The following is a 26,381-nucleotide window of genomic DNA, read 5'->3' as shown; positions in this document are numbered from 1 at the left end:
CCTGGTAACTTTCTCATATACTAATAATAATAATATTCTAATAAAGTTTCAATTCCTCGCCATTCTCTGATGAATGAACTCTGCTTGATGTCAGTGAATGGGAACACTCCTGTTTGCATACAGAGACCGAAGAACTGTACAGACATAGGGGGTCATTGACCAAACAGAAATACAAGTATATTGTGAACCCGCCCTTACAATGTATCGGTTACAATGTGTCGGTTACAATGTGTCAGTTACAATGTATCAGTTACAATGTATCAGTTACAATGTATCGATTACAATGTATCAATTACAATGTGTCAGTTACAATGTGTAAAATACAATGTATCAATCACAATTTGACGGTTACGATGTCGGTTACAATGTATCTTTTACTATGTTTCGGTTACAATTTATCATTTACAATGTATCGGTTACAATGTATCGGTTATAATGTTTTGGTTACAATGTGTTGGTTACAAGGTATCAGTTACAATGTATCATTTACAATGTGCTGGTTACAATGTATCAGTTACAGTGTATCGGTTACAATGTGTCAGTTACAATGTATCGGTTACAATGTGCCAGTTACAATGTATCGGTTACTATGTTTCGGTTACAATTTGTCAGTTACAATGTATCATTTACAATGTGCTGGTTATAATGTATCGGTTACAATGTATCAGTTACAATGTGTCAGATACAATATGTCAGTTACAATGTATCGGTTACAATGTGCCAGTTACAATGTATCGGTTACTATGTTTCGGTTACAATGTGTCAGTTACAATGTATCATTTACAATGTGCTGGTTATAATGTATCAGTTACAATGTATCGGTTACAATGTGTCAGTTACAATGTGTCAGATACAATATGTCAGTTACAATGTATCGGTTACAATGTGTCCGGATTTCACAGCTGTTCACTCTCTGATAGGGACTGCTGAGAACTGTCTACATGGAGGGTCCTACCACTAGTCTGACCTTAGGTGTGAACTGTCATATATATCTGAGCTTCCCTAGTGAGGGCAATATACCGTGCATCTGGAGAGTCTTCAGACCCTCTCACTCCTTAGACATTTTCTCACGTTCCCTCCTCGTTCTCCCCCCATCATTCTGCACTCAATCCCCATAATGAGAAAGTGAGAACAGAATATTAGAAATCTTTGGATAAGAAAACAAAAAACTACAATTCTCCATGGACATAAATATTCAGACCCTTTGCTGTGACACTTGGCATTTAGCTCTGGGGCCTCCCATTTCTCTGGATCATCTCTGAGATGTTCTACACCTTGGGGTGTTGGGTGATTGGACATGATTTAGAAAGACACGGCCCTGTCTATATAAGATCTTACAGCGGACAATCCATATCAGAGCAAAAACCAAGCCATGAGGAGGAAAGAACTGCCTGTACAGCTCAGAGACAGGATTGTGTGGAGATCTGGAGTTAAAAACGGCACTGAAAGTTCCCAAGAGCACAATGGCCTCCATAATTCTTACATGGAAGAAGTTTGGAACATCTAGGACTCTGTCTAGAGCTGGCCTAGACACTAAACTAAGTAATCGGGGGATAGCTGCCCAATGGTCACTCTGACTGAGCTCCAAAGATCCTCAGTGTAGAAACTTCCAGACGGCCAACCATGACTGCAGCCTCCACCAATCTGGGCTGTATGGCCATAAAGAAACCTCTCCTCAGTAAAAGATACATGAAAGCACCTAAAGGACTCTCAGACTGTGACAAACAAGATTCTCTGGTTTGGTGAAACCAAGATTGAACTTTTTGGCATAAATCCTAAGCATCATGTCTAAAGGTAACCAGGCGCTGCTCATCACATGCCCAATACCATCCCTAAGGTGAAGCATGGTGGTACATGTTCCTCTGTCTGGAGACCAGATCACTGTACAAGATCCCACCACCTATTACTAGAGGCACAGGACCCACCTGGAATGGGCGCCCAGGTGTTACACGTTATCAGGGGTGACTATGATGTAAGGATTCATTTTGCCACCTACCTTTCTCTTGTGTCGGTGGATGTCTCCAATGGAATTTGTCAGGCTGTTGGGCCCCAGTAACATGCGCGTGCTGCGGGGCCACTCCGCACTGACCAGGTGGTGCTCCCCCATCAGGATCTTCCTTACATTTTCAGCTCCTGTCACCCTGATGAGCGGACGACCCAGCAAGTGAGTCTTGAAGACGCTGCCATATTTTTCTCTTCTGGAGGACTGGAAGTTGGAACCCTGAAAGGGCGAGACGGAGAAGATTCAGCCATTAGAAATTAGGGAAGAAACACGGGAAAAAGGTAAAATAACCAACAAAATGAATAATTCCAAGAACTGGCCTGAGATGGACTAATAGTTCTATGTGAATCCCCTAGAGGGCACTGAGGAGCTGCCAAAAACCTTCACATCGGGTTTAGTAATCCTGGATCTTATATCATCTGTGGAGTCCGGAACGCGCAGAAACACGTAGTTCTAAAACGTCGGGGAGAAATCCTCACATTACTTCCACTCCTGGCTTTGGTTCAAAAAAACAGCCCCAAAAACTGCATGTATGATTGGGTTATGTTCACACAGAGGTTTTTTTTGTGTGTTTTTTTTTTAGATGCAGTTTTCCTGTTTTTATAATGCAGTTTTTTGGATGTGGATTCGAGGCAGAATCTGCACCAAGAATGAACATTCCACTTTTTTTTCCACGCTGAGGTTTTTAAAAACAATGTGGAAAAAAAAAAAACAAGGCGCTGAGTGAACTTCCAAGTGGTCTTCCCACTGAAATCAAGGTAAATGATGGTTTTGAGGGAGCAAAATCTGCACCAAAAACCCACGCTGAGAAAAAACTCAGTGTGAACATACCCTAAGGGCTCATGCACATGTTTTTTTTTTTCTGTGTCTGTTCCGTTTTTTTTGCGGCCCGTATGCAGAACAATTCACTTCAATGGATCCGTTTCCGTGTGTCCACATGGCCGTTGCGCAAAAAATATAGAACATGTCCTATTCTTGTCCGTTTTGCGGACAAGGCTAGGCATTGTTACAGTGGATCAGCAAAAAAAAAAGAAAAAAAGATGCAATATGGATGTCACACGGACGTCGACCCTATTTTTTGCAGATCCGTGTTTTGCGGTCGTGTGCGTGAGCCCTAAGTGTAAATTGCCATTGAACCTGGGAATGTTGTGACAACAGGTGACGCTACCCCCTCTGTATCCACCGGTTATGCCGCTCACCATACAATGCAAATCATCAAATTACATGTTTTTTTTATCAATTGCCTGGAGACGGCGCCAAAAACATTTAGAAAAACGTCTAATGTAAAGTTTTTGAATTCAGTAAAGCGATAAGTAGCGCGAGAATTCTATGGCCGGGGATATTTCTATTGGCTTTGGGCAGCTTTATTTCGGTTTGGTTCAGATTTTTAGTATTTTTTTCCTTTCCTCCTATTAGATCTATTTTAGTTGCGGAGTTGCGAAAGCTTCTCCTTCTGCACTGAATCCCGTCTGTTAATGTGTTTCCCAGTCCTGGGGGGCCGCCCGGAGGGTACGTGGAGCGCCCAGAGTGGCAGCCTTGTGCCCGGTGACTGGCGGGGTGCTGGCAGCCAGCTGGCCCCGGGCAGATAGCACGTGGACGGTGTAATTACTGGAGGTGTTTGGCTGCAAAGGGAGAAACAGATGTGTCTGGCTGTGCAGACTGGCAGGCGGAATAGTGAAAGGTGCATTGTCTGGGGTCACATACGGAGCTACAGTCGGGGTGTGAAAGGTTACAGAGCAGCAATCTCGGTGATTACAAGGTTTTCCCTCTGAACCCAGAGGTTGTTTCTGCCTCAATTACCGTCCTTGGGAGTCTAGAATGTGAAAACCCTGGGCTGCTGCTTCTTTCAGGCTGGAATCACACATGCAGTTTTTGTGCAACTTTTTGTGCAGATTTTGATGCCGTTTTTGGCGCAGTTTTCAGCAGAGTTTAGTGCACTTTTATGCAGTTTACTGTGCAATGTTCACCACAGTTTTTGTTGTAGTTTTCAAGGTTTTCTGTCTTTTGTACGGTTTTCATGATAGTTTTTTGTGGCGCTTTTTGCACCAAGACCAACCCTGGATTGACACAAAAAATGGGAAATATGAGCTTTGTTTAAAAAGCAAAAACTGCATAAAAACCTGCAAGTGAGATTCCACCCTTAAAAGGCATATATTCCAATAGTCACTATAAGTCCCACACTGATGTCCACCTGTTCTATATGTGAGAAAGCTGGACATCTGATGAACAGCATGTCCGCCATTACAGGGTATGTCACCCAGCTTTTCGGGACACCTGAAGGTCTCACCCTTCCAGCTGAAACATGACTCCCTGACCTTATTTCAGTAGCAATGCTCTGCAACGGCCACCGTGAGGGAACTTAAGGCTGGAATGAAGGAGAACATTCCTTTGAGGTTGTGGTTGTTAGGCTGTCCCAGCACCAGGCGTGCAGTGTGACAAAATACACAAACATACTAAAGCTGCCCACGTCAAGGCATCAGAAACACACAAATAAACAATGTGAGCTTCTAGAAAAAAAATCTAAAATAAAAATAAGATCCTATCCTGATGCTGGTACATGTTGCTCCTCTGATCACCTTCCCCACCAGGGGGACTCCAGGGCTTCATACTTCTCATCCCTTAAACTGGTCTTGCATCTTAGGGTAAAGACACATGGTCAGGTCTCCTGGGGCAGTTTTGGAAACCAAAATCTGGAGTGAATCATAAAAGGATAGAAAGTATAAAGGGCAGATATGACTTATCCCTTATTTGAATCCACTCCTGGTTTTGGTATCCAAAACTGCATCAGGAACCCTGACCATGTGGACATACTCTTAGACAGCAGACAAAACTGCCAATTTAGTTAGGACCATCTAATGTGTATGGAGTATTCCAACAAATCAATCCAACTGGGCCCCTGAAAAAATCAATTCAACTAGATCCCTGACCAACTCAATCCAACTGGATCCCTGACCAAATCAATCTAACTGGATCCCAGACCAAATCAACCCAACTGGATTCCTTAACAAATCAATCCAACTGGATCCTGAGCAAATCAACCCAACTGGAACCTTGATTGAATCAAATCAACTCTTTCCCTTGAAGCGAACATGAGAAAACTGAAGCTTTATTATATTCTAGATAATAAAAAGAAGATATATCTCATTGGAGAAGATACTTATGTCTTGAAAATTTAAAGAGAAATACAGACGACAACCAGCAGCGAGCCATGCATACCACGGGAGGAACCATGAAGATCTCATTGAGGCACCTCAAAAAACAAATAACACACTAATATTCCAGAGAAACACTTTATATATGGTCACGAGGAGCCAGATCAGACTTGATGGGACAGTCTAGGACCCCATAGGACTAGGGAACATAATCGAGCAAGTCTTTCTACAAATTTTTTTGCCATGGACCTTGGATACTAGGCTTTGGCAATTGATCAAGATCTACACAAAGTAGACCAGTCAGAAGGATTACATATACTTACATACAGTAAACGATGACACTGAGGTTACTTAGTCCTAAGGGTTATCTCATAGCCTTGCCATCATAATGGACTTCATCAAACTTAATGAGGACTTTCTTACTTTTTGGAGTCCATCCAAGCCAACATGAAATCTGTTGTAAGTTAGAACGTGTGCCTTCTAAGAAAATTGATTGTATAAGGCTATCCAACCAAGAACCAACATGTGATATTCTAGACATCTATGGTGACCCAAGAAGGAGTTGTAACTATGGGTGAAGATGGAGGAGGCCATAGCACATAACAAAACAGAACCTTACACCTGGTGCTTGTTGATGCCACCACACAAACCCTGGTACCTTTTGACTCTTCCATTCCTATTATTCTACTAAAGAATGGCAAAATAACCCTTGGGTTGGTTCACCTCCTCCATTATTGCTCCATTTGTGGTGACGCGAGGATGAGAGCAGTCTCAGCTATCCAACCATCCCAGATATTCCTTGAGTCCCTGAGCACACAAACATATAATGCCTCCAGAGCAATGTTCCCCACCTTGTGACTCTTCAGCTGTTGGAAAACCATGATTTCATGCATGCCCTGAGAGTTTGCAGCTGAAGAACCACAGGATGGGGAACACTGCTCTATTGTATGAATACTGTTGTTATGAAGTTTGGATGGGAACAGTCAATTTGTTTATGGGAGTCCTCCAAAAATAAGCTGATCTTAGGAGTTCCCCTGAGATCCTCTGTGGAGAAAACAAGCAGCAAGTGTTTAATTCCCCTACAGCGCCACCACAGGAGAACTGAAGGATTACATAAGAGCATGCAACACACAATGTGCCAGGGCCTCCAGAGAGATGCTCTTTGAGATCAGGAAGCTCAAGACACTGGATGATACATCTATGGTGGGTTGACCACTGCTTCATTTAAACACCTCCTAACTACAGTCCTAGTGGTCGAATCTTCACCTATCCAGCAGTGGATAGGTGAAACATGCTTCAGTCTAGGAGACCCCTTTAACATTTCCCAATGAATGTACACTGGATCTAGGCACTAGCACCCCTCCCCCACCACTGAACATGTCTCTGTACAGTCTTACCAGAAGTTTATTTGCTATTTTACGCTGCCAGTCTCCTTTGGCTAAACAGAAAACGGCTATCGCGCATGAAGAGTGACTGCAAGCTCTGTGGGCCATACCATTATGTTGTCTCCCCCCGCAGCTTGGCATCATAAAAACAAATATAAGGGTTAATATAATATAAATATGGAGGCAATCTAAGCGCCTCTGTTGCTTATAGAGAGAAAGAAATCCTCCAGGGTCCTGCAGGCAAACAGGAGGGCAGTTGTGAAGCTTTCAAAGTTCAGGTGACCGTGTTTCTGATCTACGTAAATATAATTAAAGTCATTTTTGTGCCATTAATAAAGAGATATTTGTACAACATTTCCACAGCGGCACAAAGACCACCTTTGTGTGGGAGCAGCAACGACCGGAGTCCAATTTATACAAAAAATAAAAAATATAGTATTTTTAGCCTTCGACTGTTTTTGGATGAAGCCTGTGGAAAAAGGAATATACCCTCTGCCGCCCCGCCGAAAAGATCCCGTAGATGCGCTGCACGAAAAAGTCGTGTTTACTGATTTCTAGAATATGTAACTCAGAAGAAGACTGGGGTGAACCAGTGCAGGAAACGGAAACTGGGGTGGAGGAAACGGATCGGTGGCACCTTCTTGACCAGTGGACATATTGTGCCGCTGGGCATAACGGGGATCGGGACAGCGCCTTCTGTGTGACGTTTAGGGTTCGGCTACGCGGTCATGCGACAGCGGTGGGATGGCGGTGTAGCAGCGCTACCATAGAAATGAATGAGGTTGCAGCGTAAGTCGTGTTGTGACCGTTACCCCAGAATCGCAAAAAAATCTGCGACTCCATTAATTTCTATGGCTGCCCTGCGATATGTGGGCACACCCTTATATACGTGATAATGACCCCACCCTAACGACGAGGTAATAATCACTGAAAAGTAGGGTCCTATAATACAATGCCATATAACACACCTGCAGCAGGATTGACTCCAAACCTTCCTCCTTTATCAGAGGTTCTGCAGCAGCTGAGGTGTGTATTAGGAGGTTCTGCAGCAGCTGAGCTGAGTATTAGGAGGTTCTGCAGCAGCTGAGGTGTGTATTGTGAGGTTCTGCAGCAGCTGAGGTGTGTATTAGGAGGTTCTGCAGCAGCTGAGCTGAGTATTAGGAGGTTCTGCAGCAGCTGAGGTGTGTATTATGAGGTTCTGTAGCAGCTGAGGTGTATTATGAGGTTCTGCAGCAGCTGAGGTGTGTATTGTGAGGTTCTGCAGCAGCTGAGGTGTGTATTAGGAGGTTCTGCAGCAGCTGAGCTGAGTATTATGAGGTTCTGCAGCAGCTGAGGCGTGTATTATGAGATTCTGTAGCAGCTGAGGTGTGTATTAGGAGGTTCTGCAGCAGCTGAGGTGTATTATGAGGTTCTACAGCAGCTGAGGTGTATTATGAGGTTCTGCAGCAGCTGTGGTGTGTATTAGGAGGTTCTGCAGCAGCTGAGGTGTGCATTATGAAGTTCTGCAGCAGCTGAGGTGTATTATGAGGTTCTGCAGCAGCCGAGGTGTGTATTATGAGGTTCTACAGCAGCTGAGGTGTATTATGAGGTTCTGTAGCAGCTGAGGTGTATATTATGAGGTTCTGCAGCAGCCGAGGTGTGTATTATGAGGTTCTACAGCAGCTGAGGTGTATATTATGAGGTTCTGCAGCAGCTGAGGTGTGTATTAGGAGGTTCTGCTGCAGCTGAGGTGTATTATGAGGTTCTACAGCAGCTGAGGTGTATTATGAGGTTCTGTAGCAGCTGAGGTGTGTATTATGAGGTTCTGCAGCAGCTGAGGTGTGTATTATGAGGTTCTGCTGCAGCTGAGGTGTGTATTATGAGGTTCTGCAGCAGCTGAGGTGTGTATTATGAGGTTCTGCAGCAGCTGAGGTGTGCATTATGAAGTTCTGCAGCAGCTGAGGTGTATTATGAGGTTCTACAGCATCTGAAGTGTATTATGAGGTTCTGTAGCAGCTGAGGTGTGTATTAGGAGGTTCTGCAGCAGCTGAGGTGTATTATGAGGTTCTGCAGCAGCTGAGGTGTGTATTACGAGGTTCTGTAGCAGCTGAGGTGTGTATTAGGAGGTTCTGCAGCAGCTGAGGTGTATTGTGAGGTTCTGCAGCAGCTGAGGTGTGTATTATGAGGTTCTGCAGAAGCTGAGGTGTGTATTAGGAGGTTCTGCAGCAGCTGAGGTGTGTATTATGAGGTTCTGCAGAAGCTGAGGTGTGTATTAGGAGGTTCTGCAGCAGCTGAGGTGTGCATTATGAAGTTCTGCAGCAGCTGAGGTGTATTATGAGGTTCTACAGCAGCTGAGGTGTATTATGAGGTTCTGTAGCAGCTGAGGTGTATATTATGAGGTTCTGCAGCAGCTGAGGTGTATTATGAGGTTCTGTAGCAGCTGAGGTGTGTATTATGAGGTTCTGCAGCAGCTGAGGTGTGTATTATGAGGTTCTGCAGCAGCTGAGGTGTGCATTATGAAGTTCTGCAGCAGCTGAGGTGTATTATGAGGTTCTACAGCAGCTGAGGTGTATTATGAGGTTCTGTAGCAGCTGAGGTGTGTATTATGAGGTTCTGCAGCAGCTGAGGTGTGTATTATGATGTTCTGCAGCAGCTGAGGTGTGTATTACGAGGTTCTGTAGCAGCTGAGGTGTGTATTAGGAGGTTCTGCAGCAGCTGAGGTGTATTGTGAGGTTCTGCAGCAGCTGAGGTGTGTATTATGAGGTTCTGCAGCAGCTGAGGTGTGTATTAGGAGGTTCTGCAGCAGCTGAGGTGTGTATTAGGAGGTTCTGCAGCAATAACGCCTGTTAAGGCCATTTTACTCCCTGGATAAAGACTCTTACGTGTTTTTAGACATAGGGGGGGATTTCTCAGTCAGCTTGGCTTCAGTCGGAGTTTATCTAGTGTCACATGCTGCTGCTGCTGATGACTGTGGCTTGTCCTTAGACCTGACACCCCTGTCTAGAGAAGCCCCTCCACGTCTCCTCCCCCACGCTGCTCCTGGAGGGAGATGGCCACTTATTTGAGACTTTTTTAAAAAGTCTCAATGATGAATCTGGAGTGAAACTAATTAACATAGCTGACCACGCCCACTTTCCCACCCATATTACAAAACTGCAGTGAGTGGTGAACACATGAAAAAAGTTTTTCGCAATCACATACATTTTTTGCAAGTGCAAAAAAGTCGCAAAAGCCCTATTTTGCGACTTTTTGATGCCAGAATTCTGGGGTGAAGGTATGATAAATCAGGGCCATAGTCTTTTTCTAGTCAGGAGCGCTGTATCAGAAGCTGCCAGGTCCCCCCCTCACAGACATCTCTCTCACCAGGAGCAGCTCCAGACTACATTGTGGTTACAGGACCTGTGGTGATGTCACAGTCATGTGATCAGCCATGTGTGTGTGGGAGGAGTTAGAGGAACACAGGCTCCCTGTAGGACTGTGCTGTGGAGAATGCAGAGGTACTTTATGTATGGAAGGTGTGTATAAAGCAGGGCTATGTCAGTGGGCGCTGTGTATGGCAGCGTCAGGTGGGCGCAGTGTATGGCAGGGTCAGGTGGGCGCAGTGTATGACTGTGTATGGCAGCGTCAGGTGGGCGCAGTGTATGACTGTGTATGGCAGCGTCAGGTGGGCGCAGTGTATGACTGTGTATGGCAGCGTCAGGTGGGCGCAGTGTATGACTGTGTATGGCAGCGTCAGGTGGGCGCAGTGTATGACTGTGTATGGCAGTGTCAGGTGGGTGCAGTGTATGGCAGCGTCAGGTGGGTGCAGTGTATGGCAGCGTCAGGTGGGCGCAGTGTATGACTGTGTATGGCAGTGTCAGGTGGGTGCAGTGTATGGCAGCATTAGGTGGGTGCAGTGTATGGCAGCGTCAGGTGGGTGCAGTGTATGGCAGCGTCAGGTGGGCGCTGTGTATGGCAGCAGTGGTCTGATGTTTAGTGTACGATGTTGGATGTAAAATTGTCTACATGTATTTCTGCAGGAAGACTAGCAATGGTTTCCCTTTAGAAATATCAGCCTCATAATGTTATGTGCATTATATACAGTACAGACCAAAAGTTTGGACACACCTTCTCATTCAAAGAGTTTTCTTTATTTTCATGACTATGAAGGCATCAAAACTATGAATTAACACATGTGGAATTATATACATAACAAACAAGTGTGAAACAACTGAAAATATGTCATATTCTAGGTTCTTCAAAGTAGCCACCTTTTGCTTTGATTACTGCTTTGCACACTCTTGGCATTCTCTTGATGAGCTTCAAGAGGTAGTCCCCTGAAATGGTCTTCCAACAGTCTTGAAGCAGTTCCCAGAGATGCTTAGCACTTGTTGGCCCTTTTGCCTTCACTCTGCGGTCCAGCTCACCCCAAACCATCTCATAGAAACATAGAAACATAGAATGTGTCGGCAGATAAGAACCATTTGGCCCATCCAGTCTGCCCAATATACTAAATACTATGGATAGCCCCTGGCCCTATCTTATATGAAGGATGGCCTTATGCCTATCCCATGCATGCTTAAACTCCTCCACTGTATTTGCAGCTACCACTTCTGCAGGAAGGCTATTCCATGCATCCACTACTCTCTCAGTAAAGTAATACTTCCTGATATTACTTTTAAACCTTTGCCCCTCTAATTTAAAACTATGTCCTCTTGTAGCAGTTTTTCTTCTTTTAAATATTCTCTCCTCTTTTACTTTGTTGATTCCCTTTATGTATTTAAAAGTTTCTATCATATCCCCTCTGTCTCGTCTTTCTTCCAAGCTATACATGTTAAGGTCCTTTAATCTTTCCTGGTAAGTTTTATCCTGCAATCCATGTACCAGTTTAGTAGCTCTTCTCTGAACTCTCTCCAAAGTATCAATATCCTTCTGGAGATATGGTCTCCAGTACTGAGCACAATACTCCAAATGAGGTCTCACTAGTGCTCTGTAGAGCGGCATGAGCACCTCCCTCTTTCTACTAGTAATGCCTCTCCCTATACACCCAAGCATTCTGCTAGCATTTCCTGCTGCTCTATGACATTGTCTGCCTGCCTTTAAGTCTTCTGAAATAATGACCCCTAAATCCCTTTCCTCAGATACTGAGGTTAGGACTGTATCACTGATTTTATATTCTGCTCTTGGGTTTTTACGGCCCAGGTGCATTATCTTGCACTTATCAACATTAAATTTTAGTTGCCATATTTTTGACCATTCCTCTAGTTTTCCTAAGTCCTTTTCCATTTGGTGTATCCCTCCAGGAACATCAACCCTGTTACAAATCTTTGTGTCATCAGCAAAAAGACACACCTTACCATCGAGGCCTTCTGCAATTTCGCTGATAAAGATATTAAACAATATGGGTCCCAGAACAGATCCCTGAGGTACCCCACTGGTAACAAGACCTTGGTCTGAATATACTCCATTGACTACAACCCTCTGTTGCCTGTCCCTCAGCCACTGCCTAATCCATTCAACAATATGGGAGTCCAAGCCCAAAGACTGCACTTTATTGATAAGCTTTCTATGTGGGACAGTATCAAAAGCCTTACTAAAGTCTAGATAAGCGATGTCTACTGCACCTCCTCCATCTATTATTTTAGTCACCCAATCGAAAAAATCAATAAGATTAGTTTGACAAGATCTCCCTGAAGTAAACCCATGCTGTTTTTCATCTTTCAATCCATGGGATTTTAGATGTTCCACAATCCTCTCCTTAAGTATGGTTTCCATTAATTTCCCCACTATTGATGTCAGGCTTACTGGCCTATAGTTGCCCGATTCCTCCCTACTACCTTTCTTATGAATGGGCACAACATTTGCTAATTTCCAATCTTCTGGGACGACTCCTGTTGCCAGTGATTGGTTAAATAAATCTGTTAATGGTTTTGCTAGTTCAACGCTGAGCTCTTTTAATAGCTTTGGGTGTATCCCATCAGGCCCCTGTGACTTATTTGTATTAATTTTAGACAGCTGACTTAGAACCTCTTCCTCTGTAAAGACACATGCATCAAAAGATTCATTAGTCTTCTTTCCTAACTGAGGTCCTTCTCCTTCATTTTCCTTTGTAAAAACTGAACAGAAATATTCATTGAGGCAGTCAGCTAGTTCTTTATCTTCTTCTATATACATTCCTTCTTTTGTTTTTAATTTGGTAATTCCTTGTTTTAGTTTCCTTTTTTCATTTATGTATCTGAAGAATGCCTTCTGGCCTTTTTTTCCTGACTGAGCTAATTTCTCTTCTGCCTGTGCTTTGGAAGCTCTTATAACTTGTTTGGCCTCTCTCTGCCTAATCTTATAAATTTGTCTGTCATCCTCGTTTTGTTTTTTTTTATAATTCCTAAATGCTATCTTTTTGTTTTTAATGATTTTGGCCACTTCTGCTGAGTACCACAGTGGTCTCTTCCTTTTTTTGCTTTTACTGACAAGCCTAATGCAATTTTCTGTTGCCTTCAATAGTGCCACTTTTAAGTAGTCCCATTTCTCCTGGACTCCAATGAAACTGTTCCAATCTGATAGGGACTCGTATACCACTAATCTAATTTTAGAAAAGTCTGTTTTTCTAAAATCTAAAACTTTTGTTTTTGTGTGGTGTGACTCAGTCACTGTACTTATAGTAAACCACACTGACTGGTGATCACTAGATCCCAAGCTTTCCCCTACAGTAATATCAGATACCAAATTCCCATTTGTGAATACTAAATCTAAAATGGCCTCCTTCCGGGTTGGCTCCTCCACTACTTGCTGTAGAGATAATCCCAGTAGGGAATTTAGAATATCTGTACTCCTGGCAGAACTAGCTATTTTGGTTTTCCAGTTTACATCTGGAAGATTGAAGTCTCCCATAATGATAACTTCCCCCTTCAATGTCATTTTAGCTATTTCCTCAACTAGTAGATCATCTAATTCTTTGACTTGGCTAGGTGGTCTATATATCACACCTACACGAGTTGCCTTATGATTATCAAGCTGCACGGTAACCCAAACTGACTCTAAATTGTTCTCACTAACTTGTATCAAATTAGATTTTAGGTTATCTTTCACATACAGGGCCACCCCTCCCCCCTTCTTGCCTTCTCTGTCTTTCCTGTATAGAGAGAACCCTGGTATTGATATATCCCAGTCATTACTCCCCTTGAACCACGTCTCAGTAACAGCCACTACATCTATATTCTCAGATGCCATTATAGCCTCAAGTTCATTGATCTTATTTCCTAGACTGCGAGCATTTGTAGACAAGACTCTGAGCTTGTCATTTCTTAACCTTTGTGCTACTGCCCTTTTCTGGCATTGTTTCGGGGGGCAGTTGGACTGCTGGATTATCACTCTTTTGCCCCCCTTTCCTAGTTTAAATGCTTCTTAGCAAATACCTGGAACTGTTCACCGAGGACATTCGTTCCTTTGAGAGAAAGGTGCAAACCATCTTTCTTGTACAGTTCTTTTCCATTCCAACAAGAGCTAACATGAGACACAAAGCCAAACCCTTGGTTCAGACACCATTCACCAAGCCATACATTGAATTCCTTAATGCGCATCTTCCTGTCATGCTGAAGGTTATGCACAGGCAAAACTGCAGAGAATGAAACAGTTGATGCAACCTCCTGTATATCCTTTCCAAGTGTGTGAAAAGCTTCTTTCACCTTTGAAACCTCATTGCAAGCCAGATCGTTTGTCCCAAGATGGAGAATAACATCCACTTCCCTTTCCTGCTTTGCTTGCCTAACAATATTAACGATCCGTCGTCTATCCCTGCTAGCGGTAGCACCAGGGAGACATCTCACAACACCATTCTCCTCAAACTTCACACCTCTTATGATGGAATCGCCCACCAACAGCTGCTTACTATCAATCCTCACCTTCTCCTTTTTGTCTTTGGGTTCAGGTCCGGTGACTGTGGAGGCCAGGTCATCTGGCGCAGCACCCCATCACTCTCCTTCATGGTCAAATAGCCCTTACTTTCAAAGTTTTCCCAATTTTTCGGCTGACTGACTGACCTTCATTTCCTAAAGTAATGATGGCCACTCGTTTTTCTTTACTTAGCTGCTTTTTTCTTGCCATAATACAAATTCTAACAGTCTATTCAGTAGGACTATCAGCTGTGTATCCACCTGACTTCTCCTCAACGCAACTGATGGTCCCAACCCCATTTATAAGGCAAGAAATCCCACTTATTAAACCTGACAGGGCATACCTGTGAAGTGAAAACCATTTCAGGGGACTACCTCTTGAAGCTCATCAAGAGAATGCCAAGAGTGTGCAAAGCAGTAATCAAAGCAAAAGGTGGCTACTTTGAAGAACCTAGAATATGACATATTTTCAGTTGTTTCACACTTGTTTGTTATGTATATAATTCCACATGTGTTAATTCATAGTTTTGATGCCTTCATAGTCATGAAAATAAAGAAAACTCTTTGAATGAGAAGGTGTGTCCAAACTTTTGGTCTGTACTGTATATGAATTACCGCAAAATGTAAACTCCTCCTCGGCTAAAAATACTCCTCGAAATTGTTAAGAGGAATATTTTTACTTTTCTGGAAAAAATGTAGCGCAACCTCTGCAGCAGCTGAGGTGTGTATTATGAGGTTCTGCAGCAGCTGAGGTGTGTATTATGAGGTTCTGCAGCAGCTGAGGTGTGTATTATGAGGTTCTGCAGCAGCTGAGGTGTATTATGAGGTTCTGCAGCAGCTGAGGTGTATTATGAGGTTCTGCAGCAGCTGAGGTGTATTATGAGGTTCTGCAGCAGCTGAGGTGTGTATTAGGAGGTTCTGCAGCAACTGAGGCGTGGCAGAAGTGTAACCACAACGTAGCCACACATGACACAGGTGAAGACCATGACAAATCTCATGTCCGCATTGTAAAGATTATCCTCCCAGGACTTAGCAGGAGCCCCCTTCATAAACCTCTGCACCAGGTGACACATGGTTAATAGGGGTCTGGACTCATTTGCATCTTTAAAGGAACAGGTCAGGGTTTAGTTTAGGAGCACCTGGGGATGCAGAGCTGCAGATGTGCTCTTTCCTCACTTTCCGGGATTCCTTCTCTTCTGTCTATTGGTTTTGGCGGCTTGTGAAAACAGATGATCGGTGACACCTATTGGTCACATGGAGCATTGCAGCCCAGTCCAAAAATATTCCAATACAGACTGGATGTGAAAGTGGCCGCAGATCCCAGTGGTGAGGACGGCTGCGGACGGCGTCGCTCTGCAGCACCTGTGGTCGTAAAAACTTCCCAGTTACGTAAAGGGGTCTAAGTTTTATCGTCTGTTCTACAAATTGGTGATGCACTTTTTTTTTAACTGCTCCCTGTTTTCATGGTCTCTGCTTGCTGTCAGTGACTGGGAACCTTCTTGTTAACTAATACTACTCATGGCTGAGGGATGTGCCGAGAAAAAGTGCAGCAGAAATCAGGAAATACGGGGCGTCTGTTACAACGCGGAAGACCTCCAAACTTCATATTTAGACAGTAATATAGTTTTCTCTTAGGAAATAATGTAAAATTATACAAATATAGAAATTTCTAAAATACAAATTGCATCTAATAATGAAATAATATACAAGATGGCTCTAATATAGAGAGGAAGCGGACAAAGACATATTGTAAGTGTAAGGAGAGGAGAGGGACATGTGAGGAGAGGAGAGGGACATGTGAGGAGAGGAGAGGGACATGTGAGGAGAGGAGAGGGACATGTGAGGAGAGGGACATGTAAGGAGAAGAGGGACATGTGAGGAGAGGAGAGGGACATGTGAGGAGAGGAGAGGGACATGTGAGGAGAGGAGAGGGACATGTAAGGAGGAGAGAGGAACATGTAAGGAGAGGAGAGGGACATGTAAGGAGGAGAGGGACATGTAAGGAGAGGAGAGGGACATGTGAGGAGGAGAGAGGGACATGTGAGGAGAGGAGAGGGACATGTGAGAAGAGGAGAGGGACATGTGAGGAGAGGAGAGGGACATGTGAGGAGAGGGACATGTAAGGAGGGGAGAGGGACATGTAAGGAGAGGAGAGGGACATGTGAGGGGAGGAGAGAGGGACATGTAAGGAGAAGGACATGTGAGGAGAGGGACATGTAAGGAGAGGGGAGGGACATGTAAGGAGAGGAGAGGGACATGTAAGGAGAGGAGAGAGGGACATGTAAGGAGAGGAGAGGGACATGTAAGGAGGAGAGAGGGACATGTAAGGAGGGGAGAGGGACATGTAAGGAGAGGAGAGGGACATGTAAGGAGAGGAGAGGGACATGTAAGGAGAGGAGAGGGACATGTAAGGAGGAGAGAGGGACAGGTAAGGAGGGGAGAGGGACATGTAAGGAGAGGAAATGGACATGTAAGGAGAGGAGAGGGACATGTGAGGAGAGGAGAGGGACATGTGAGGAGAGGAGAGGGACATATGAGGAGAGGAGAGGGACATGTAAGGAGAGGAGAGGGACATGTGAGGAGAGGAGAGGGACATGTAAGGAGGAGAGGGACATGTAAGGAGGAGAGAGGGACATGTAAGGAGAGGAGAGGGACATGTGAGGAGAGGAGAGGGACATGTGAGGAGAGGGACATGTAAGGAGGGGAGAGGGACATGTAAGGAGAAGGACATGTGAGGAGAGGAGAGGGACATGTGAGGAGAGGAGAGGGACATGTAAGGAGAGGAGAGGGACATGTGAGGAGAGGAGAGGGACATGTGAGGAGAGGAGAGGGACATGTGAGGAGAGGAGAGGGACATGTGAGGAGAGGGACATGTAAGGAGGGGAGAGGGACATGTAAGGAGAGGAGAGGGACATGTGAGGAGAGGAGAGGGACATGTAAGGAGAGGAGAGGGACATGTGAGGAGAGGAGAGGGACATGTGAGGAGAGGAGAGGGACATGTAAGGAGAGGAGAGGGACATGTAAGGAGAGGAGAGGGACATGGAAGGAGAGGAGAGGGACATGTAAGGAGAGGAGAGGGACATGGAAGGAGAGGAGAGGGACATGGAAGGAGAGGAGAGGGTCATGTAAGGAGAGAAGAGGGACATGTAAGGAGGGGAGAGGGACATGGAAGGAGAGGAGAGGGACATGTAAGGAGGAGAGGAGAGGGACATGTAAGGAGAGGAGAGGGACATGTGAGGAGAGGAGAGGGACATGTGAGGAGAGGAGAGGGACATGTAAGAAGAGGAGAGGGACATGTGAGGAGAGGAGAGGGACATGTGAGGAGAGGAGAGGGACATGTGAGGAGAGGAGAGGGACATGTGAGGAGAGGAGAGGGACATGTGAGGAGAGGAGAGGGACATGTAAGGAGGGGAGAGGGACATGTAAGGAGAAGGACATGTGAGGAGAGGAGAGGGACATGTGAGGAGAGGAGAGGGACATGTAAGGAGAGGAGAGGGACATGTGAGGAGAGGAGAGGGACATGTGAGGAGAGGAGAGGGACATGTAAGGAGGGGAGAGGGACATGTAAGGAGAGGAGAGGACATGAGAGGAGGGGAGAGGGACATGTAAGGAGAGGAGAGGGACATGTGAGGAGAGGAGAGGGACATGTAAGGAGAGGAGAGGGACATGTGAGGAGAGGAGAGGGACATGTGAGGAGAGGAGAGGGACATGTGAGGAGAGGAGAGGGACATGCAAGGAGAGGAGAGGGACATGGAAGGAGAGGAGAGGGACATGTAAGGAGAGGAGAGGGACATGGAAGGAGAGGAGAGGGACATGGAAGGAGAGGAGAGGGACATGGAAGGAGAGGAGAGGGACATGGAAGGAGAGGAGAGGGACATGTAAGGAGAGAAGAGGGACATGTAAGGAGAGGAGAGGGACATGTAAGGAGGGGAGAGGGACATGTGAGGAGAGGAGAGGGACATGGAAGGAGAGGAGATGGACATGTAAGGAGAGGAGAGGACATGTGAGGAGGAGAGAGGGACATGTAAGGAGGGGAGAGGGACATGTAAGGAGAGGAGAGGACATGAGAGGAGGGGAGAGGGACATGTAAGGAGAGGAGAGGGACATGTGAGGAGAGGAGAGGGACATGTGAGGAGAGGAGAGGGACACTTGGGGGATTGGATGTGGCAGTGCAGTTCAGACTACAGCCTATAGGTGTATGTGATATATGTATAGTATAATCTATAGGTTATGTGTTGCAGGTATAGTATATTTTATACATATATAATATACAGACCAGATATATAATAATATAATATACAGACCTGATATATAATAATATAATATACAGACCTGATATATAATATAATATACAGACCTCATATATAATAATATACAGACCTGATATATAATAATATAATATACAGACCTGATATATAATATAATATACAGACCTGATATATAATAATATAATATACAGACCTGATATATAATAATATAATATACAGACCTGATATATAATAATATAATATACAGACCTGATATATAATAATATAATATACAGACCTGATATATAATAATATAATATACAGACCTCATATATAATAATATAATATACAGACCTGATATATAATAATATAATATACAGACTTGATATATAATATAATATACAGACCTCATATATAATAATATAATATACAGACCTCATATATAATAATATACAGACCTGATATATAATAATATAATATACAGACCTGATATATAATATAATATACAGACCTCATATATAATAATATACAGACCTGATATATAATAATATAATATACAGACTTGATATATAATATAATATACAGACCTCATATATAATAATATAATATACAGACCTCATATATAATAATATAATATACAGACCTGATATATAATATAATATACAGACCTCATATATAATAATATAATATACAGACCTCATATATAATAATATAGAGACCTCATATATAATAATATAGAGACCTGATATATAATATAATATACAGACCTCATATATAATAATATAGAGACCTGATATATAATATAATATACAGACCTCATATATAATAATATACAGACCTCATATATAATATAATATACAGACCTCATATATAATAATATAATATACAGACCTCATATATAATAATATAATATATTCATTCATTTTTCTATATTCATCGCTGAACCATTAGAAAGGCAGCGCAGCTCCAGCACTGAAGGAGTTAACAGAGCAGAGAGGGGGGGGGGGGGGCGGGCAAGTAGCAGCCATTCATTCATGTGCAGTGACGTCACCGGAGGGGATCCCCCTACACAGGAGCCTCCGTCATCATGACAGGCAGGGGTAGAAGGGGTTAATACGACCCGTTACCGGACTCCGAGGAGGGGAGGAGGTGGCAGGAGTGAAGACCCGCGACCCCCCGACACCAGCCGCAAGAAAGAGCGATCCGTATAGGAAGGGTTAATAAATCCGGGTGTAAAATCCTCGGGCTGAAAGTATCCAACCCCCTGGATATCCTGCGGCATCTGCTACAATGTAACCGGACGACACACACCTCAGCACTGCGCCGAGCCTTAAAGGGGCAATGACCGTGGGACCCACCGGGGGGAGGCGCTAGACAGGAGCCCACAGCGGAGTACACGGGGCCCCTGACACCGGGGGCCCCCGACAACCACACTGCACGGATTACATGGACGGACAGAGAGATATATAGATAAATAGATAGATAGATAGATAGATAGATAGATAGATAGATAGATAGATAGATAGATAATAGATAATAGATAATAGATAATAGATAGATAATAGATAATAGATAGATAGATAGATAATAGATAATAGATAATAGATAGATAGATAATAGATAATAGATAATAGATAGATAATAGATAGATAATAGATAGATAGATAGATAATAGATAGATAATAGATAATAGATAGATAATAGATAGATAGATAATAGATAATAGATAGATAATAGATAGATAGATAATAGATAGATAGATAATAGATAATAAATAGATAGATAATAGATAGATAATAGATAGATAATAGATAATAGATAATAGATAGATAGATAATAGATAATAGATAACAGATAGATAGATAATAGATAATAGATAGATAATAGATAGATAATAGATAGATAATAGATAGATAGATAGATAATAGATAATAGATAATAGATAGATAATAGATAGATAGATAGATAATAGATAATAGATAATAGATAGATAATAGATAGATAGATAATATTTGATAGATAGATAATAGATAGATAATAGATAGATAGATAGATAATAGATAATAGATAATAGATAGATAATAGATAGATAGATAGATAGATAATATTTGATAGATAGATAATAGATAGATAATAGATAATAGATAGATAATAGATAGATAATAGATAGATAGATAGATAGATAGATAGATAGATAATAGATAGATAATAGATAATAGATAATAGATAATAGATAGATAGATAGATAGATAGATAATAGATAAATATATGATAGATAAATAGATAATAGATAATAGATAGATAATAGATAGATAGATAATAGATAATAGATAGATAGAAAGATAGATAGATAGATAATAGATAGATAATAGATAGATAGATAATAGATAGATAATAGATAATAGATAGATAATAGATAATAGATAGATAATAGATAGATAATAGATAGATAGATAATAGATAATAGATAGATAATAGATAGATAATAGATAGATAGATAATAGATAGATAATAGATAGATAATAGATAATAGATAGATAATAGATAGATAGATAATAGATAGATAGATAATAGATAGATAATAGATAGATAATAGATAGATGATAGATAATAGATAATAGATAGATAATAGATAGATAATAGATAGATAGATAGATAGATAGATAATAGATAGGAGATAGATAATAGATAGATAATAGATAGATAGATAGATAGATAATAGATAGATAGATAGATAGATAATAGATAGATAATAGATAGATAGATAATAGATAATAGATAATAGATAGATAATAGATGGATAAATAATACTTAAAAAACTAGGTAAAGGGATAATGATGGTAAAGATACAGACGTGAGATAGAACTACAAATAATCCTGAGACATATAGACTGGAGGATGGGAGAAAAATAGAAATGAAGAATAAGGAAATATATTTATTTATTTTATTTATTTTATTTATTTTATTTATTTATACAGACATAGATATCAATAAAAAACTGATACAAGATGGAAAGAAAATATCTATATGACTGATATTACACTAGTATACAGCTCTGTCACTGATATTACACTAGTATACAGCTCTGTCACTGATATTACACTAGTATACAGCACTGTCACTGATATTACACTAGTATACAGCTCTGTCACTGATATTACACTAGTATACAGCTCTGTCACTGATATTACACTAGTATACAGCTCTGTCACTGATATTACACTAGTATACAGCTCTGTCACTGATATTACACTAGTATACAGCTCTGTCACTGATATTACACTAGTATACAGCTCTGTCACTGATATTACACTAGTATACAGCTCTGTCACTGATATTACACTAGTATACAGCTCTGTCACTGATATTACACTAGTATACAGCTCTGTCACTGATATTACACTAGTATACAGCTCTGTCACTGATATTACACTAGTATACAGCTCTGTCACTGATATTACACTAGTATACAGCTCTGTCACTGATATTACACTAGTATACAGCTCTGTCACTGATATTACACTAGTATACAGCTCTGTCACTGATATTACACTAGTATACAGCTCTGTCACTGATATTACACTAGTATACAGCTCTGTCACTGATATTACACTAGTATACAGCACTGTCACTGATATTACACCGGTATACAGCTCTGTCACTGATATTACACTAGTATACAGCTCTGTCACTGATATTACACTGGTGTACAGCACTGTCACTGATATTACACTAGTATACAGCTCTGCCACTCATATTACACTGGTATACAGCACTGTCACTGATATTACACTAGTATACAGCTCTGTCACTGATATTACACTAGTATACAGCTCTGTCACTGATATTACACTAGTCTACAGCTCTGTCACTGATATTACACTACAATATAGCACTGTCACTGATATTACACTAGTATACAGCTCTGTCACTGATATTACACTAGTATACAGCTCTGTCACTGATATTACAATAGTATACAGCTCTGTCACTGATATTACACTAGTATACAGCACTGTCACTGATATTACACTAGTATACAGCTCTGTCACTGATATTACATTAGTATACAGCTCTGTCACTGATATTACACTAGTATACAGCTCTGTCACTGATATTACACTAGTATACAGCTCTGTCACTGATATTACACTAGTATACAGCTCTGTCACTGATATTACACTAGAATACAGCTCTGTCACTGATATTACACTAGTATACAGCTCTGTCACTGATATTACACTAGTATACAGCTCTGTCACTGATATTACACTAGTATACAGCCCTGTCACTGATATTACACTAGTATACAGCTCTGTCACTGATATTACACTAGTATACAGCTCTGTCACTGATATTACACTGGTATACAGCTTTGTCACTGATATTACACTAGTATACAGCTCTGTCACTGATATTACAGCGGTATACAGCTCTGTCACTGATATTACACTAGTATACAGCACTGTCACTGATATTACACTAGTATACAGCACTGTCACTGATATTACACTGGTATACAGCTCTGTCACTGATATTACACTAATATACAGCTCTGTCACTGATATTACACTAGTATACAGCTCTGTCACTGATATTACACTAGTATACAGCTCTGTCACTGATATTACACTAGTATACAGCTCTGTCACTGATATTACACTAGTATACAGCTCTGTCACGGATATTACACTAGTATACAGCTCTGTCACTGATATTACACTAGTATACAGCTCTATCACTGATACTACACTAGTATACAGCTCTGTCACTGATATTACACTAATATACAGCTCTGTCACTGATATTACACTCTGTCACTGATATTACACTAGTATACAGCTCTGTCACTGATATTACACTAGTATACAGCACTGTCACTGATATTACACTAGTATAAAGCTCTGTCACTGATATTACACCGGTATACAGCTCTGTCACTGATATTACACCGGTATACAGCACTGTCACTGATATTACACTAGTATACAGCTCTGTCACTGATATTACACTAGTATACAGCACTGTCACTGATATTACACTAGTATACAGCTCTGTCACTGATATTACACTGGTATACAGCTCTGTCACTGATATTACACTAATATACAGCTCTGTCACTGATATTACACTAGTATACAGCTCTGTCACTGATATTACACTAGTATACAGCTCTGTCACTGATATTACACTAGTATACAGCACTGTCACTGATATTACACTAGTATACAGCTCTGTCACTGATATTACACTAGTATACAGCACTGTCACTGATATTACACTAGTATACAGCTCTGTCACTGATATTACACTAGTATACAGCTCTGTCACTGATATTACACTAGTATACAGCTCTATCACTGATACTACACTAGTATACAGCTCTGTCACTGATATTACACTAATATACAGCTCTGTCACTGATATTACACTCTGTCACTGATATTACACTAGTATACAGCTCTGTCACTGATATTACACCGGTATACAGCTCTGTCACTGATATTACACCAGTATACAGCATTGTCACTGATATTACACTAGTATACAGCTCTGTCACTGATATTACACTAGTATACAGCTCTGTCACTGATATTACACCGGTATACAGCACTGTCACTGATATTACACCGGTATACAGCTCTGTCACTGATATTACAGCGGTATACAGCTCTGTTACTGATATTACACTGGTATACAGCACTGTCACTGATATTACACTAGTATACAGCTCTGTCACTGATATTACACTAGTATACAGCTCTGTCACTGATATTACACTAGTTTACAGCTCTGTCACTGATATTACACTAGTATACAGCTCTGTCACTGATATTACACTAGCATACAGCTCTGTCACTGATTTTACTCTAGTATACAGCACTGTCACTGATTTTACACTAGTATACAGCTCTGTCACTGATATTACACTAGTATACAGCTCTGTCACTGATATTACACTGGTGTACAGCACTGTCACTGATATTACACTAGTATACAGCTCTGTCACTCATATTACACTAGTATACAGCTCTGTCACTGATATTGCACTAGTATACAGCACTGTCACTGATATTACACTAGTATACAGCACTGTCACTGATATTACACTAGTATACAGCTCTGTCATTTATATTACACTAGTTTACAGCTCTGTCACTGATATTACACTAGTATACAGCTCTGTCACTGATATTCCACTGGTGTACAGCACTGTCACTCATATTACACTACTATACAGCTCTGTCACTCATATTACACTAGTATACAGCTCTGTCACTGATATTGCACTAGTATACAGCACTGTCACTGATATTACACTAGTATACAGCTCTGTCACTGATATTACACTAGTATACAGCTCTGTCAATGATATTACACTAGTATATATACAGCTCTGTTACTGATATTACACTAGTATACAGCTCTGTCACTGATATTACACTAGTATACAGCTCTGTCACTGATATTACACTAGTATACAGCTCTGTCACTGATATTACACTAGTATACAGCTCTGTCACTGATATTACAATAGTATACAGCTCTATCACTGATATTGCACTAATATACAGCACTGTCACTGATATTACACTAGTATACAGCTCTGTCGATGATATTACACTGGTATACAGCTCTGTCACTGATATTACATTAGTATACAGCTCTGTCACTGATATTACACTAGTATACAGCTCTGTCACTGATATTACACTAGTATACAGCTCTGTCGATGATATTACACTGGTATACAGCTCTGTCACTGATATTACATTAGTATACAGCTCTGTCACTGATATTACACTAGTATACAGCTCTGTCACTGATATTACACTGGTATACAGCTCTGTCACTGATATTACACTAGTATACAGCTCTGTCACTGATATTACAGCGGTATACAGCACTGTCACTGATATTACACTAGTATACAGCTCTGTCACTGATATTACATTAGTATACAGCACTGTAACTGATATTACACTAGTATACAGCTCTGTCACTGATATTACACTAGTATACAGCACTGCCACTGATATTACACTAGTGTACAGCTCTGTCACTGATATTACACTAGTATAAAGCTCTGTCACTGATATTACACTGGTGTACAGCACTGTCACTCATATTACACTAGTATACAGCTCCGTCACTGATATTGCACTAGTATACAGCTCTGTCACTGATATTACACTACAATACAGCACTGTCACTGATATTACACTAGTATACAGCTCTGTCACTGATATTACACTAGTATACAGCTCTGTCACTGATATTACACTGGTGTACAGCACTGTGACTCATATTACACTAGTATACAGCACTGTCACTGATATTACACTAGTATACAGCTCTGTCACTGATATTACACTAGTATACAGCTCTGTCACTGATATTACACTAGTATACAGCTCTGTCACTGATATTACACTAGTATACAGCACTGTCACTGATATTACACTAGTATACAGCTCTGTCACTGATATTACACTAGTATACAGCTCTGTCACTGATATTACACTAGTATACAGCTCTGTCACTGATATTACACTAGTATACAGCTCTGTCACTGATATTACACTAGTATACAGCTCTGTCACTGATATTACACTGGTGTACAGCACTGTCACTGATATTACACTAGTATACAGCTCTGTCACTGATATTACACTAGTATACAGCTCTGTCACTGATATTACACTGGTGTACAGCACTGTCACTGATATTACACTAGTATACAGCT

General features: G+C 41.5%; 1 protein-coding gene across 1 annotated transcript in view; it reads right to left on the bottom strand.

Moving 5' to 3' along the window:
- The window catches only part of LOC120990500 (cytochrome P450 26B1), an 85,882-nt gene that overhangs the window by 10,069 nt on the left and 49,432 nt on the right, over nucleotides 1–26,381 (bottom strand). Inside the window, exon 3 of the mRNA XM_040419351.1 lies at nucleotides 1,997–2,221. Coding sequence (XP_040275285.1) covers nucleotides 1,997–2,221 — 225 coding nt within the window. The remainder of the gene's footprint in view (nucleotides 1–1,996; nucleotides 2,222–26,381) is intronic.

This window comes from Bufo bufo, chromosome 2 (genome assembly GCF_905171765.1).
Source record: "Bufo bufo chromosome 2, aBufBuf1.1, whole genome shotgun sequence".
Lineage (NCBI taxonomy): Eukaryota > Metazoa > Chordata > Amphibia > Anura > Bufonidae > Bufo > Bufo bufo.
Note: the sequence above shows the minus strand (reverse complement) of the source record. Positions and strands in the feature narration are given on the sequence as shown.